The sequence below is a fragment of the Pecten maximus genome, chromosome 15, assembly GCF_902652985.1.
Source record: "Pecten maximus chromosome 15, xPecMax1.1, whole genome shotgun sequence".
In the NCBI taxonomy this organism is placed as follows: Eukaryota; Metazoa; Mollusca; class Bivalvia; order Pectinida; family Pectinidae; genus Pecten; species Pecten maximus.
In genome coordinates, this window is record NC_047029.1 from 5,257,981 (window position 1) to 5,274,732 (window position 16,752).

General features: G+C 34.9%; 1 protein-coding gene and 1 long non-coding RNA gene across 2 annotated transcripts in view; one reads left to right on the forward strand and one right to left on the reverse strand.

Annotated features, from left to right (window-relative positions):
• LOC117344221 (embryonic protein UVS.2-like) overlaps positions 1-16,752 on the reverse strand; it is a 43,553-nt gene that overhangs the window by 8,121 nt on the left and 18,680 nt on the right. Inside the window, exons 3-6 of the mRNA XM_033906892.1 lie at positions 15,880-15,973; positions 6,114-6,226; positions 1,678-1,860; positions 480-561 (exon numbers count right to left, since the gene is read on the reverse strand). Of these exons, the coding sequence (XP_033762783.1) occupies positions 480-561; positions 1,678-1,860; positions 6,114-6,226; positions 15,880-15,973 (472 nt within the window). The remainder of the gene's footprint in view (positions 1-479; positions 562-1,677; positions 1,861-6,113; positions 6,227-15,879; positions 15,974-16,752) is intronic.
• LOC117344223 lies at positions 7,439-11,926 on the forward strand. The gene is made up of 3 exons (XR_004536129.1): positions 7,439-7,706; positions 11,345-11,461; positions 11,764-11,926. It is a non-coding gene; the product is annotated as an uncharacterized LOC117344223 (long non-coding RNA).

Here is a 16,752-nt window from a genome sequence, read left to right on the forward strand (position 1 = left end):
TTATCCTCGCAGTTTCATTACCATATCTTCAATAATTCACAAGTTATGGCACTGACAAGACATTATTTGAATACTCGCTTTTGTTTGACCTTTTGGCCGTAGGGTCAGGGTGGTTACAGTGACTCTATAGCGGTGCACTGTACGTCGGCCTCAGAAAAAAAATTATCCTCGAAGTATTATCAACATATCTTCACGGTTTCTTCCAAAGGGTTTTGGAATGTTATGGCCCAGATACGAAATTGCAAAATTCGCACTCCGTGACCTTGAGGTCAAGGCCACGGTGTTGTTATGGCAGTGCATTGTAAGCACCATCAAAATATCTTCAACAGTTTATTAATCATGGCACAGGCAAGACATTATTATTATTGTTATTGGAAGATGAAGAACGACGGGCTTTGAACTGTAGGGAATACTTACGACGGGTATTTGGAAGGTAGAGAATACTTACGATGGGTACTAAGAAGGTAAGAAACACTTACGAGGAGTACTTTGATGGGAAATTGCCGCTCGTTAGGTACTGTGTCGTGTCCGTAGCTGTTAAACTCGCGGGCGAACTGCAACCTTTTGACATAAATTATTAATTAAGTTCATGTCAGATGAATCATTGCATGAATTTTATTTTGGCACTTGTTGCCGGAAGCAGTGAGCATCACCTTTCATCAATGTATAATTTAATATTTATTCTTTTGGGATCGCACAACGCACCAAAACATCGTGCATTCATCGTGCATACATCGTGCATACATGGTGCACGAACAATATTGCAAAACGACAAAAATACGGAATCAGTCGTATCAAGGACTTTGTTTTACGGATTACAATCGAAAATTTAATTGTTTATTTTATTTAAGTATGAAATACGAAGCCTAAACTATCTGCATATACCTGAATTCCATTACATATTTGTATGAACCTACGTTTTCATAACGTACATATTCAAGGTCGATAGGTCTAGTGTATATTGTACATACTGTAGTCGCAGAGGTGTTTCCCAAGTTTCGGAGAACAAATATATGCGATGGGATTTTAAGACTTATGCAGTACAATTAATGACATTTTTTTATACCACAGGTAAAAACTGGTTAACACACTCTACGTAAATTCATTCATAGATTACGATCAATTATCACATCAATCTCGGTATGCAAACAGCCTACGTCTGGTTAGGGAATGATCCTTGGTCCGGAGTCAACGAAGTCGATGTTTATCATAATTATCTTATTTATCAACAAAATATGACATTGCATGAATTATATAATTCTTTATGTTCATTATGTTAGTATTTAAAGCGTATATATTCAAGGGGATGTTCGATATAGCTTCTTACAGAATATTACAGAAATTAAGTATATATATCTTAGAAAAAGATGTCCTTGCGAAGGTGAATGTATAAAACATAACAAAAAAAGATAGACTTTGCCGCTAGACCTTTCTGCCTATATACCTTATCTACACATATACCTATACTTTATCTATATATCTATACCTTAATCTATATCAACAACGAGAGCTAACACACAGGCTTCTCTTTAATCGCGCGTCGTTTGCGCATTTATTCCATAGTGTGCACATTGCTGATCGCGTAACGTTGTGCGACCCCACAACTGAAATTAAACAATTTAATACACTGCTAATGGTATTATGTTACATTGATATCTATTACAAGAGAAACGTTACCTGCCGCGGAATTGGACGATGCGGTCATGTACTGGATGGTAAAACCATGCTGATTGGCATCCCCCGTACCATCAGATACAAAAGTGATGTAGGCGTTTCCGGAAGTGGCGATAAGGGTAAAGCTTAGACTTGATGTGCCCGAATTAGGAGATGTGTACAAATTGGACCCCGTGTTGTCTGTACCTTTAAATATTTGAAACAAAACAACAAGAATGATTTTGATTTACTTTGTATTGTTTCATAGCCGATCGACTGTTAATAAGAAATTACAGGCCAAGTGAATGTAGAAAATGACACGGAAGTGAGCGACACCCAACCGAGATATATACTGTACTGTTATTATATCTTACTGTCAACCCGTTAAAAACCTTCGTAAGGCTATCGGATGTATCTCTACCATTTTAAATTGCTATAGAGGGCAGTTTGTTTTCATAGGGATTATAGTCTTTTTCCTGAATGCCTGTACCAACCAGTAAATTTATTTTCAAAAATATTCTGTTGGAACTTACGAACATGTATAAACTTATATGACATTTGATACAGCTATGTGTATTTTTTTTACTTGTTTGTTTAATCTTAGGTAATAAACATAAACTTACTGTAATTATACATAATGTTTTAAATAATTGTAACTCTTTATTTAGATTTTTACTTCAGATATTTTGTTTTTTTCGGATGCTTTATTTTTATTTCTGTATTATTTATTTTCATTCTTGTATTCAGATGTGCTCAGTTAGTACCAATGTGTTTTAGTTGATAATGCACCTAATTATAGCCAACTAAATACTGCTATTATTTCCTTTTTATATCAAATTGTCTGCTTATAAAGTGTCAAATTCAGTTGCCCACATTTTCTAGGATACATGACAATGATTAATTTGAAGTGTCATACTGCAACAATACAGAATATACCAAAGAAAAAAAAATAATGGGAAGCATACCATACATTAAGAATACATTAAGTATATTGTCTGCTATGATTACAGTAATCTAAATTGTTGTTACAAAAATCACTAATGACGTCAGCATCACATTTTTGTTAACAAATATGATCAATCAGGTGTTTTGAAATTTAGTTTTATAATTTAATCCGATATCATAGTAATATCGTTTGGTATATCGGACTTTTCCTATTCACGTAAACTAACACAAACTCATTAATGTGGAGTTTGAAAACAACTTTCACTTTGAATGAATTTCTTCTGTATTGTTCAAATTTCCTTAAAGCTATAATTCAAATCCAGTAAATCTGTGAATCAAAAATTAACAGCTTGGTTTAGTTTGAAAAGACAAAGGCTAAAATTGTCATTGAACGCCAAAAATAGCTCTGAAACCTATACACAGCTACAAGTAACTTGAGATATTTTTCGTAAAAGCAATTTTCATTATGAAATATTAGCCATAATTAAGTATGCATGTTCTATGTTACTCTCATCTTTGTATCTTTTCAAATAATCCCGCCAACCTTTCTCAATACACACGTGCAATGCGCACGTACGGCGTTTCGTATTATGCGAAATTCTCGAGAGCCAAAACGACGAAACTTTGACAACCATAACTTTAGTGTACTTCTCTATTCTGTCTTACCGCAGCGGATATTCTAAGATTTAGGAAGGCACAACCAACAAACAGTCTCAACAAAAAACCCAAAGAAAGCAGGTCAAAGGGAAACAAGGAACCGCTAGAATCAAAGGAGGAACCCTCTACTCAACAAAGAGAAAATACTCTAATGAAAAACTCTCCTGCATCAAATAAAAAGTATTACACATATCATTGTGGAGGATTAGTCAGAGACTGAGGTAAAGTTCGTAAAGGTGGTCTGACCCCGCGAAAAGGCAGATGACACGGCCTTCTGAAAGAAAGAGCCGTCGAGAACTAGATATATCCAGGGACCTAACCTCATCTTATCTGATGACCTGACAAAACCATATAAAAAAGACTGAGATGTGATATCCTGCTTTTCCTGCTTGATGGACAATGAAAGTATGGGTCAAGGACCCCCCCCCCCCCCCTCCCCCAAAAAAAAATAAAAATAATAATCACCAATCACCCAGGTATTTGCTTTACATCAACCCCTGCTCGACACACTAATCACAAAAAATCTCCAATCCGTATTAGTAAACAGAAGAGGCAGACCGGATGGATATCACAATGTGAACTGTCCTCAGAAAAGCCTGCCCGGACGATACCTCATGATATAACCTCATGCATGAAGGTATAAGAACTATGGCAGAGAGAGGAAGAGAGCGCATCCACTGCTTAAGCCCTTGGATTTGGCACCGGAGAAATGAAGGTAGGAAACTCATTGTTCTGGAATGTAGCAACCAGATTCACTCCTAGAGGTCTGTTTCACACCTGAAAATCGTCTGAAGACAGTAACCGTAAGGACATTCAGTCTGCCTGTGAGATGTTTGATAATCAGCTGCAATTCCTGAACAGTTATCCGGAGCAAACATGACGGGATCCCCCTACTCCATATTCAGAACAATTGGTGAGTTGTCGGTATCTACACAATTCACCTTGGACTGCAACGCCCCTCTAATGAAAACAACATAAAACAACCACTGCTGTCATCTCGACTACATCGAGGTAAGCTGCCAAACATGCCTTGAAGCATTCGTTAAAAGAGTCAAAGCGGGAGATGGCTGGTGAAAGGGATACGGTGTAAAACATTGCCACGAATGATCCATCTCAAGGCAAACTTCTTGACCCACTGATTTAAGAGAATTATTTTGTCCCGTTTCCTTGAAAAGGGAACCCAATTGGCCAGAAGAAACACCTGGTGAGTTTTGATGCGTCAGAGGAACCACATTAACGAGCGAGTTGAAAGAACCCAGACAATTGAGGAACCAACGCTCCTTGACATGACAGCGGCCTATGAAGTACAGAGGTCTTTGGCCTTCAAACACTTCTGCAAAGGTGTAAGGGCATGGTCATGAGCCGTATTGAAACTGTTATCCAGGAACAAAAAATCCTTAGAAGGGGGCAACTCTGACTTCTCTCTGGAGGGGAAAAACCCACATTGAACAAAGGTTTCAGGACAAAACGGACGTAAGGATGAGGGAGACTTCGACACAAACATGACCATCTATTCCACAAGTGTGCATCGATTCCATGACCACATGCAACATGAAAACCAGAGGTGCTGTCGCAAATCCAAATGACATGGCTCGGAACTTGACGACTTTGCAATCGCAAGTAAATTCGTGCCGAATTCTTGTTTGGGATATAGAAAATCCCTGAAGGTTGAGATATCTTTGTCACACCTCCTACGTACGGAATGATTATCTTTCTTTCACCACTTTAATAATTTAATATCCCATCGGTGACCAAGGTCTGTATGTAAACAAATGCACGTGGTCGCCCAGCACAACCCAAACAATTGCGTACCAATAACATTTCACAAGAAAGCATAACTTATTTACAATATTTATTCAAACAACCTCTAAAATAAGTGATCTTTCACATAGGACAGAGATACAAACACTATTTAGCATTCAAATGAACGGTTCATCATGTGAATCCGAGTGTAGTGGAGAGAGTTGTAGACTCAAGTCCTTTCATTTATGTTTAATCAGAGTCGAACAGCAGTCCATAATGGTTTCGTTCAGCCACCCATACTGATTTTACAATAAAGGTTCTGTCCCGGACATTTGCTATCTGCGGGAACCCAAACTGCCTGTCCGAACCGGATATTACGCTCGACACTAGTATTTTCCCCAGGCGTTTTACGTTTTGGACCTGTAGCATATTTTTGCACATTTGTTTTTTTTTTCATTCATCCAAGCAAATTTTGACGACCAGAATGTGAATATCGCCCGTTTCGTACAAAATACATCATCGGGCGGACGACGACATCAGGCGGACAATTGTAGTGTGTTGGTGGATCTCTATCAGAAAACAGATCCACAGACTGCCTCTGCTGGACACCGAAAAGGGGGCACGAGGTAAAAGAAAGGCAGAGGAAATTTGTATATTTGTAAAGTCAAACTATGAATATTGAACACCGAAATTGATAAATGTTTGGGGATTGCCCTAGCGTTAAATAGAAATCTGTGTGTTCACAGTATCAACCAAAGACAAGAGGACAAAATATCAGTTGGTTACACAGTTCCAAGTGTCAGGTTAAATCACGAAGTATGCATTATATGTATTTCTACAGACAGTAAACAGTCGATATAAGTATAAAATCACTTTATATTGCCAACATATATGTGTATACAACGTTATTCTAGACTGTTATTATTATCAACAAATCTTCGGCTTTTGATTAGTAACCATCATGAAAAAAAGTGTATAATTTTTCGTGACCTTTTAAGGGTATTATATTAATAAATGCTTAAAGCATGTATCCAAATCCTTCCTTAAACTACTATTCAAATAAAATGTTGTTTAAACTAGATTATGTTGACTAAAGAGCAAATTTAATAACATACCATTATAAATGGTGAGTATGTCGTTAGCTGTCAACTGGGTAATCGACACATACATAAGAAAGTCTTCACTGCTTGAACCGGATGGGTTCCGTAACCAGGCACAGTTCAGGTTTCTGTTGGCAACAATACAAGGCATTTTAATACTTAGGCCACATACACAACGAGATTTAGATATGGTTCAGCATTGATCAAATCGTCATAATACATATTACTACGACATGTTAAGCTTTAACATAACTAGAGAGTTCAACCCAAAAACCGAGAAAAATCTAAAAACAAAACAAAACGAAAAACCTGGAACCATCCCCCTCCACAGAAAATAAAATAAAAAAATTAATAGATAAATAAATAATGAATAGATAAAATAATATAAATAAATCAGAAAAATCACATTCAATCACATGGAATAAATATATGAAGAAAACAAATAATAGTGTACTACTTTATTTAAAATATGAGGAAGGATGCAGGTTAACCCCTTAACTCCCAACTACGCCAAACTACGCCAATAGCACGTCGGTGTTAGGGAAATGGTCGTATCTCCCTTATTTGTTTACCTATTGAGATACTGAATATACCTAGTAAAACAGGAGAAAATATCCAACAACATTTGTTCTTTGTAAAATTTCATTTGACAAACTTTTCTGATACATTTTATGAGTTGAAAAAAACAAGCTAACTTTTTTTTCGACTATTTTGAATTGTTGACGTCGTGTTTCAGCCGGCGTAATCGTCCAAGCGCGGAGTCAATTTTGTATCTCACATTACTTAAAATATAGCGAGAAATAATGCCTGTAATTCAAAATAGTGGCAGTCAATACTCTCAATATTATGTATATTCCACTATTTTACAGGAATCCTGCAAAAAGTGATGTTTTTTGTCAATAAAGTACATGTGATGTATGGTTCTATACCGTACGCAGCACACATCGACAAATTTTAATGATTTTTTGCATAAAAAATAGTAATCATTACATATACGATTGAAGCCAAGAAAACACTGACCAAAATACACAATTCTATCAGTCATAACGTACCAAATAAATGATTAAAAGTTTCCATAAATCCGTATTATTTTAACGAAACACCGCAGTAACTTGACGTCGTGCAAGAGCGAGTCGATAACGCAAGCACCTGCGCGAATACGATCGACAACTTTTAGTTTCTGCTGTTTTCATAACGCAATAGATCTATATGGTCTTGGTTTCATCAGGAAACATAACTTTTGTGGCACTTTTGTGATAGCACATATTTTGAATACAAATAATTAAAAAAAAAATGAATAAATAAAAATAAAGCCGACGACAGAAAAATCTATTTATAGTAATCGGGTATTTTCTAGATGATCACTTTCGGTTTCTAAATGGTGGGATAGACATGTGCCTGGTGCCGATTGTTTTCGCGGACCGAACATATTACCGATACAAGTCGTCACCAAAACAATATGCAGTGACCATGCACTGTCAACTCAACTAACAAACTGTGAGGTGACACTGGGCATTATGAAGAGCTGCGGACGTACCCTGTATATGGACACAAACAGACAAACAATCATGTTCAGATAGGCCTACAGATGAACATAACGTAGATAAGGTACATAAAGTGAAGTTCTATAGACACGAGAATACAAAAAGTACAAGCAATATCTTATATGTATTTTTTTTACAAATATATATTCATGTCATATGTTTACATGAGTATCTGCATGTAATATTGCTTTAATTTCATTTATTGTGTTACAAGATAGGCCTACATTTGTATATTGGCTCCAAATGAAATATGACCAGTTAAAACAATATTCACATTAAAAACATCGATTTAGTTCTTGTTTCATTTATTTGTTTTGTTTTGTGGGTGTGTTGGGGGGGGGGGGGGGTTACAATAAATTTCATCAATACAGTATTTTGTATCAGAATTATCAATATTTATCTCTATGAATTTAATTTCTAATTTTTACATCAGTATATTAAATATGTTTGTATGTACAAATAGTAAAACGTTCTTGATGTTTTTGCCAAATTTCTGTACATGCATGTATCAACTAAAATTGGATGAATTTGCGTTTATTGCATTTCACATTATGAAAAATACATGGGAGATGAAAAAGTGAGACCTATTCATAGAATTTCAGTTTTGCAACAGTGGTATATAAATTCAGAAAAAAGTCACATGGTATGGTTGATAAAAGAGGTGATAGAGGATTACTGAAAATATCAAATAGCTGTTCTTGAGTTTAGCTGGTTGTGAATTCTACAATGTTTGGATCATGGTGTGCTGATATAGGTTGGATTCTTATATATATATTCATGTTAGGGCTCATATCCCTACCCCCATATATATAAAGTGTTTTTATTGTTACTGTGCTTACTACAAATGGATGAGGATCAACATGTGACACACCCCAGCTTTTGTCTGAATTCAAGCATTATATGTTGTGTCAGACTTTTGTATGTGAAATAGACTGATGCGTGTAGAGATATGTGTAGTTGTACATGTTTCAGTAAGTATTCTATGCCAGTAAAGGCTGGGAACATTAATTGTTGAAAGCAAATAATTTGAATAAATCAAAGATAGGCAGATACTTGTGTTGGCAGATATACAGTATTTTGTATCAGAATTGTCAATATTTATCTCTATGAATTTAATTTCTAATTTTTACATCAGTATATTAAATATGTTTGTATGTACAAATAGTAAAACGTTCTTGATGTTTTTGCCAAATTTCTATACATGCATGTATCAACTAAAATTGGATGAATTTGCGTTTATTGCATTTCACATTATGAAAAATACATGGGAGATGAAAAAGTGAGACCTATTCATAGAATTTCAGTTTTGCAACAGTGGTATATAAATTCAGAAAAAAGTCACATGGTATGGTTGATAAAAGAGGTGATAGAGGATTACTGAAAATATCAAATAGCTGTTCTTGAGTTTAGCTGGTTGTGAATTCTACAATGTTTGGATCATGGTGTGCTGATATAGGTTGGATTCTTATATATATATTCATGTTAGGGCTCATATCCCTACCCCCATATATATAAAGTGTTTTTATTGTTACTGTGCTTACTACAAATGGATGAGGATCAACATGTGACACACCCCAGCTTTTGTCCGAATTCAAGCATTATATGTTGTGTCAGACTTTTGTATGTGAAATAGACTGATGCGTGTAGAGATATGTGTAGTTGTACATGTTTCAGTAAGTATTCTATGCCAGTAAAGGCTGGGAACATTAATTGTTGAAAGCAAATAATTTGAATAAATCAAAGATAGGCAGATACTTGTGTTGGCAGATATACAGTATTTTGTATCAGAATTGTCAATATTTATCTCTATGAATTTAATTTCTAATTTTTACATCAGTATATTAAATATGTTTGTATGTACAAATAGTAAAACGTTCTTGATGTTTTTGCCAAATTTCTGTACATGCATGTATCAACTAAAATTGGATGAATTTGCGTTTATTGCATTTCACATTATGAAAAATACATGGGAGATGAAAAAGTGAGACCTATTCATAGAATTTCAGTTTTGCAACAGTGGTATATAAATTCAGAAAAAAGTCACATGGTATGGTTGATAAAAGAGGTGATAGAGGATTACTGAAAATATCAAATAGCTGTTCTTGAGTTTAGCTGGTTGTGAATTCTACAATGTTTGGATCATGGTGTGCTGATATAGGTTGGATTCTTATATATATATTCATGTTAGGGCTCATATCCCTACCCCCATATATATAAAGTGTTTTTATTGTTACTGTGCTTACTACAAATGGATGAGGATCAACATGTGACACACCCCAGCTTTTGTCCGAATTCAAGCATTATATGTTGTGTCAGACTTTTGTATGTGAAATAGACTGATGCGTGTAGAGATATGTGTAGTTGTACATGTTTCAGTAAGTATTCTATGCCAGTAAAGGCTGGGAACATTAATTGTTGAAAGCAAATAATTTGAATAAATCAAAGATAGGCAGATACTTGTGTTGGCAGATATACAGTATTTTGTATCAGAATTGTCAATATTTATCTCTATGAATTTAATTTCTAATTTTTACATCAGTATATTAAATATGTTTGTATGTACAAATAGTAAAACGTTCTTGATGTTTTTGCCAAATTTCTGTACATGCATGTATCAACTAAAATTGGATGAATTTGCGTTTATTGCATTTCACATTATGAAAAATACATGGGAGATGAAAAAGTGAGACCTATTCATAGAATTTCAGTTTTGCAACAGTGGTATATAAATTCAGAAAAAAGTCACATGGTATGGTTGATAAAAGAGGTGATAGAGGATTACTGAAAATATCAAATAGCTGTTCTTGAGTTTAGCTGGTTGTGAATTCTACAATGTTTGGATCATGGTGTGCTGATATAGGTTGGATTCTTATATATATATTCATGTTAGGGCTCATATCCCTACCCCCATATATATAAAGTGTTTTTATTGTTACTGTGCTTACTACAAATGGATGAGGATCAACATGTGACACACCCCAGCTTTTGTCCGAATTCAAGCATTATATGTTGTGTCAGACTTTTGTATGTGAAATAGACTGATGCGTGTAGAGATATGTGTAGTTGTACATGTTTCAGTAAGTATTCTATGCCAGTAAAGGCTGGGAACATTAATTGTTGAAAGCAAATAATTTGAATAAATCAAAGATAGGCAGATACTTGTGTTGGCAGATATAATGCTGGTTAGCTAGTAATTATCATTTTATGCTTCATTATGAGTAATCCTCTAAGGATGCACACAAGACAGAAACAATAAGTAATTACTAGCTTTCACAGTTATTATTAGTGAGGAGTGGGACACTGAAGCAGGGTTATAACGTGTATTTCTCTTTTTTGAGAGTAACCCGAGTTTCCTCTGACCTAAGCACCAAACATAAGACACTTAGATAGAGAGATGTCCTTTATGAGACATAATGATCTTACCATCAAAATGTCTAATGTCTGGCAGTAGGGCAAGAAGAAACTCATTGGTGTGCTTATTTGGATTTTCAGAACAATGTTATGAGTATTTGAAATGCAGACTTGGTTGGTGGGATGGGCATGTTTGTTTAACTTTCTAAAAGTTCATTTCAAGGCTTTTTAAAATATTCCACATTAATGATATCTAAAGTTTTTTTCTTTTTTTTTTGTTGTATTTTTTAAACAGGACCATGTGAAACAAGCAATCAACAACATTTGAATAAAGTGTATTTTGTGTTTCAGGTATTCCCCTTACTTGTAAGGTCTGGAGCTGTCTCAATTTTACTAGCAAGCTTGGTGTACAACATTTAATTTGAACATTGGCTTATGGATGATTCTGCCTAATATATGACATCAAAGGTAAGCTAATAGATTTATCTAATTACAAATTCACTACAATTAAAATGTTTATTATCTTATAGCTTCTGAGGATATTTGGTTTTGTTTAAATTGATCATTATTTTCTGCTTTTCTATATGTATGTGAGCTCATTTCCTATACTTCATTATTGACTGTTTCATTTGAAATTTTGAAGTGAGCATTATACATAACCATGTTCTTTAGAATAAATCTGTAATGCCTTGCAAATAAGATATTTTATTAGTGTATATACATGTATCTGGATGCTTATAATATTGATTTTCTCCCATTTCAAATTTCAGGTACATCAGCTTTAGGACTTTATTTATGTGGATATTTGTGGTGTGACCAATACTAGAGGATAAATGCCATCCCCTGCCACCAGAGACAGCAGATTTAGGGATATTTTCCCTTAGCTACCATCTCCCACTGTTCTGTGTCATTGATTAAAATTACATAACTTAATATTTGTGTTGGTGTTGTTTTTCAACTGCTTCCAAGTTGAATCATGTAATTTTGATCTTAAGTAAATTATTATTTTCAAAAACATGGTACATCAATATATCATTTATACCAAATATGGCTTGCCTGGCCATGTAATAAATATAGTTCAGAATTCTTTATAATCCATAATAAACATGTAACCAGCAAAGTTCAAGTGTTTATATCAATCAACTTGTTTGTCTGCCAAACTGGATTATTCAAACTGAAATTTTCATCAATACCTATGTTCCTTTGGGGAACTTGGACTTTCTTCACTTGTCTATATTTCTTCATGTCTATTGTCTATGAATTAAGTCTAGGATTTCTCAACCAGGAAGACATACACACACAGAATGATGAGCAAAGATGGTTATAACCATTTGATTTGCATGCCTTCAATAATTTTAATTTTTATCAGTAAATCTGTTTTTAGTATAATAGTAGTACCAGATGCTAGTTATTATGACCTTTTTGTTAATCGTCCTATCTCTGTGAACAAGTGGCTAATTATGATAAGTGTTGAGAAACTAGAACAAATACAACAAGTGAAGAAGACCTGAAACATCAAAATGGTCACCTGCTAAATTGGTAGCCATGGTAACCAAAAATGGATACAGAATGTACATAGATTCTACATGTTGAAGAGAGGAATTGCAATTTTACATTTTCTGCAATGTACATAATGGTAAAATTCACATTGATAAAAACAGCTTCAATATCATGATTTGGAGGCACATGTAAGCTGTTGACTAAAACCATAAAATAGGAAAGGAATAAATATAACTGAATATAACTTTCGAAAGATTGATTATTAATGTTAAAACCATGAAAACAACAACCTACTTATGAATATGATTTATAATTAACATTTATAATCATATACAGCACTCTAAGCTGCAAACTGTTTTACATTTTACATTTTTATTCAGATGGGAGCACATGCGCATGTTTTTCCAAGTAAAATATCGCATTTTTACGTATTTTCACTTCTGGTTGCCATGGTAACGTTTTAAATAAAAAAAAATAGAAGTTTTGCCATAAAACCTTGATAGGTCCTCTTTACAAGATTCACTATATAGATAGACTGCTGACTAAACCATTATACCTGTAATACAAAATCAAATTTCTTACAATGAAGTCTAGGCAGATAAAACGGAAATAAAAACTTTTTAACAATAATCACTGCTTTTAATTTCAGTCAGTAACTATGACAACAACTGCAAATAAAAAGAAAATACTACTTTTATTTGTGTTCATCCTCCTTCCTGAAGAGTCTGATATATTATTAATTTGATAAACTAGCACTAAATTCACTCTCAGTGGCTTAAAATGTATAAACATATGAAATAAGTAACTTTGTTCATAAAATCATAAGTTTTGGTTACCATGGTAACGTCAATAATGCAAAAACACCACTTTTGTTATTAAATTTGAAAAGGTTATATTCTCAAGTTTCTAAATATATCTGGGTTGTTTACCAAGAATGTTGACGCAAAAGGGTGAAAAATCATGATGAACCAAAATGTCGGATTTTTTTCAGTTCCATTAAAAAATCCTGGGAGTTAAGGGGTTAAAGGCAGAATATTAAGCGATATTACAAACGATGAATTATAAGGTGCAGCTGAGCATTTAGCTTAATTTACGCATTGGAAACACCTATACATGTAAGTATTACGTAGGAGTTATATCCCCCTTTGATAATTTATTTGTCATGATGTAAGTGGGAGTTTTCCCCCCTTCCTAGGGAGTTGTGATCATCTGATTGGTCAGTTGTTTCAAATGGGAGTGCCAATTCCCCACAGCAAGCAGCCGTCTTGATTATTTGTTGAACATTTGTTTAAACTCTTTAAACCTATCGGCCTCGAGTTCAAACCAAATTACATATTATAATCTCCAAAACGTAAATTTGTAGCAATAATCCACATTGAAATAGAGCGAAACTCTCTTTATACTTGGAAATGACATCCTCAGACAGAGTTACCTCCCTTTCCATACGTCATACAAAATATAATAGTATGGTCCAGAAACCGGAAGCAGCACTCCTATGGTAAACTACCCTTCAACCAAAGTAACTCCCCTTGAACGTTTTGTAAGATGTAGTTTCATATAAGTTTTAATATCAACACCAAGGGCAGGTTCAATGACGGAAAGCATTACGTGGCCTTTCTTTTTGTTTTTGCTATGAAAACCCGTGCCTAGTGAAGTGTTTCAAAGCCCTTTTTTCGCGGCTATGAGACCCACAATATGCAAAACGAGGCTAGGAATGCAAGTAAGTTGTCGAGCACCGCAAAACACACACTCAAGTACAGAGAGCTCCGTGTACAAGTGTGCCGATGTGCATCTATAGTGCAAGACATGACCACAAGACTTTCATCCCATAAATTCCCAATAGACAAGAGAAAGGAATGGATTTTTCACGATTCGGAGAGACCTGGGACCGAAGTAAAAGCAAGTAGGCGACGTCCATTCGTGTTTAATCTGGCAAACAAAATGCCTGACAAGTGGCTATCTTGGATTTTGATATTTAAAGTTTGTTATCATGTGTAGGTTCCCCTTAAAGTCCCTAGTTGATCCAGTTCAATTTTAAGTACTAAAAGAATATCTCTTTGACTTGATGAGTAGGATCCCCTTGGTCCCCAGTGCTAGTTGTACCAATCAGTTTTGAGACCGATGAGTTTGTTATGATTATTTCTTGTTAAGTATGCGAATTTTCAAACTCTGAGCTGATTCAAATTGCAGTCTTGCCTAGGAATTAAAATGGTTGGATGAAAAACGTCATGAAAAAAACACCGTCAATGTTACGAGTAAACGAGGATGGTTTTTGACATATTCCCTAGTCAAGGCTTCTGGTTACGTTACACTCAACGAACCCTTGGCAGATATAGTCGTCAGTTCTGGCCCTCTAGAGGAGATTCGAAATTACCATCCTTTATGCATGAAATGTTCGACCAATCAAAACGAGTGCTACCGATGTACCTCATCGGTGATGTTTACAACACACACATGGTGGCTTGTGTCATTTTGATGAGATATGTGTTCAATAACTTTTATCAACTGATGTGGCACTCCGACTGATTCCCCAAATATTGTACGTATCTGTATTTAGATAAAATGCCATGACATAGTCGACAAAGTATCTCTGTACTTGGCGCCCCAATTTTTGTTTACGACGAAACCAAGCCTGAATGTAAAACGCGATTTGACGGGATGCCCTGGGACTCCTAAGGCACGATTTGAACACGACTATATCTGCGAAGGGTTCGTGGAGTGTAACGTAATCAGAAGCCTTGGCGAGCGACGATGGGTGTTTGAATATTTGAAACAACCACATATTCTGTGAATAATCTGTTTCCAGACAAGGAATCTTCGATGCATTAAATGTACTTTCGGCCATATCGATCAATAGGAAGTCGCGAGCTAAGTGTAAAACGTAAGACAAATTTACCGAGAAGCGTTAGAAGATCCGCCATCTTGTTGTTCTCTTAGTTACATGATGGAGAGTTATATGCAAATCTTAACATTCCCTTTTATCGCTTGTAAGCAGTGATCCGATTGGTCAATTCAATAAAAAATATGTTTTTCGCTAGTGAAAAATAGCACTGTTTTAGATTGAATATTTTTCGATATTTCACTGGTAAAAAAAACAAAAATGAGTATAACAATAATTATAGATAATCTGTAGGGAATTTTAAACATACCTAAGTGTCATATCATGACAATACACTTCATACTTCTGGTTTTGAGATGTTTTACTATATAAATTTTAACAAAAAAGAACCCTTCGCTTACATACTCTTTTACAGTAATGAGATGGGTTAATAAATGTGTCGTTAGTATGATTTATACAACAGATTTCTATGGCTATTAAGGTAAGAATGAAGCATTTATAAGCACAGAGATTTATTAAGAAACTTTCTGAGACGCCCTCTACTTACTGTGTGTACAACCCGCTGCTTGGATACGTAAATGAACCTATTTCATAGGTTGATATAGTGATATCCGTGGGTGACCCGGAACACTGTGCTCGAACTAAACGTAATGAAAATTGTATATACATTAAACAAAAATGAAAATTCAAACAACACGATGTATTGCTAACAGTTATATAAAACTCAACAATTCATTAAAAGCATTAATCAAATCAAAGAAAACCAAATATTACTGCACTGTAATTCCAAAAGGGGAGGACTCCAGCGGAATTAAATGGAAAGCATGCTAAAACCTAAGTGTAATATAACGGGTGTTTGTCCAATGGTTGCGAACACGGCCTTTAAATGAATATCAAGAATCTGAATACATAGATACAATAAAGTAAGCTTTTCCTTTTGGTTTTCTTTTATTTATGCCCATAAGCTGCACATGCGTGGTCGATTAGTTATGTATGCCAAAACGAATGTATGTTTAACTCATGCAGATGTATGAATTCAAGTATAAAAGACGTATGGAATGTGTAGGGCCTGGGGAACACGGTCTCCTCTTATGGTAGCCGCTGATAAACGTAGTAGTAAATTGTATACTTTGCTGTTAAGCTTTGACAGTCATTTTTTTTTTTCAGATCTCCAACCAATTTCTAATTTTAAAATTGTGACTTAACCCGAATTTGACCTGTATTTTTGTTGTGGGTGGCGTCAATAAGGCTGAAGAAGCTTACTCCTCGGACCATATGGTCTCTCTGCAGATCCATATACATGTATCTTATCCTCGGTTTATTGATCCTGAGTTAGAATTGCATGTGAATAATGACGTGTAAATAAAACAAATATTAATGTTGATATAGGGAACTACTGCAGACATGTGATTCAAATAAG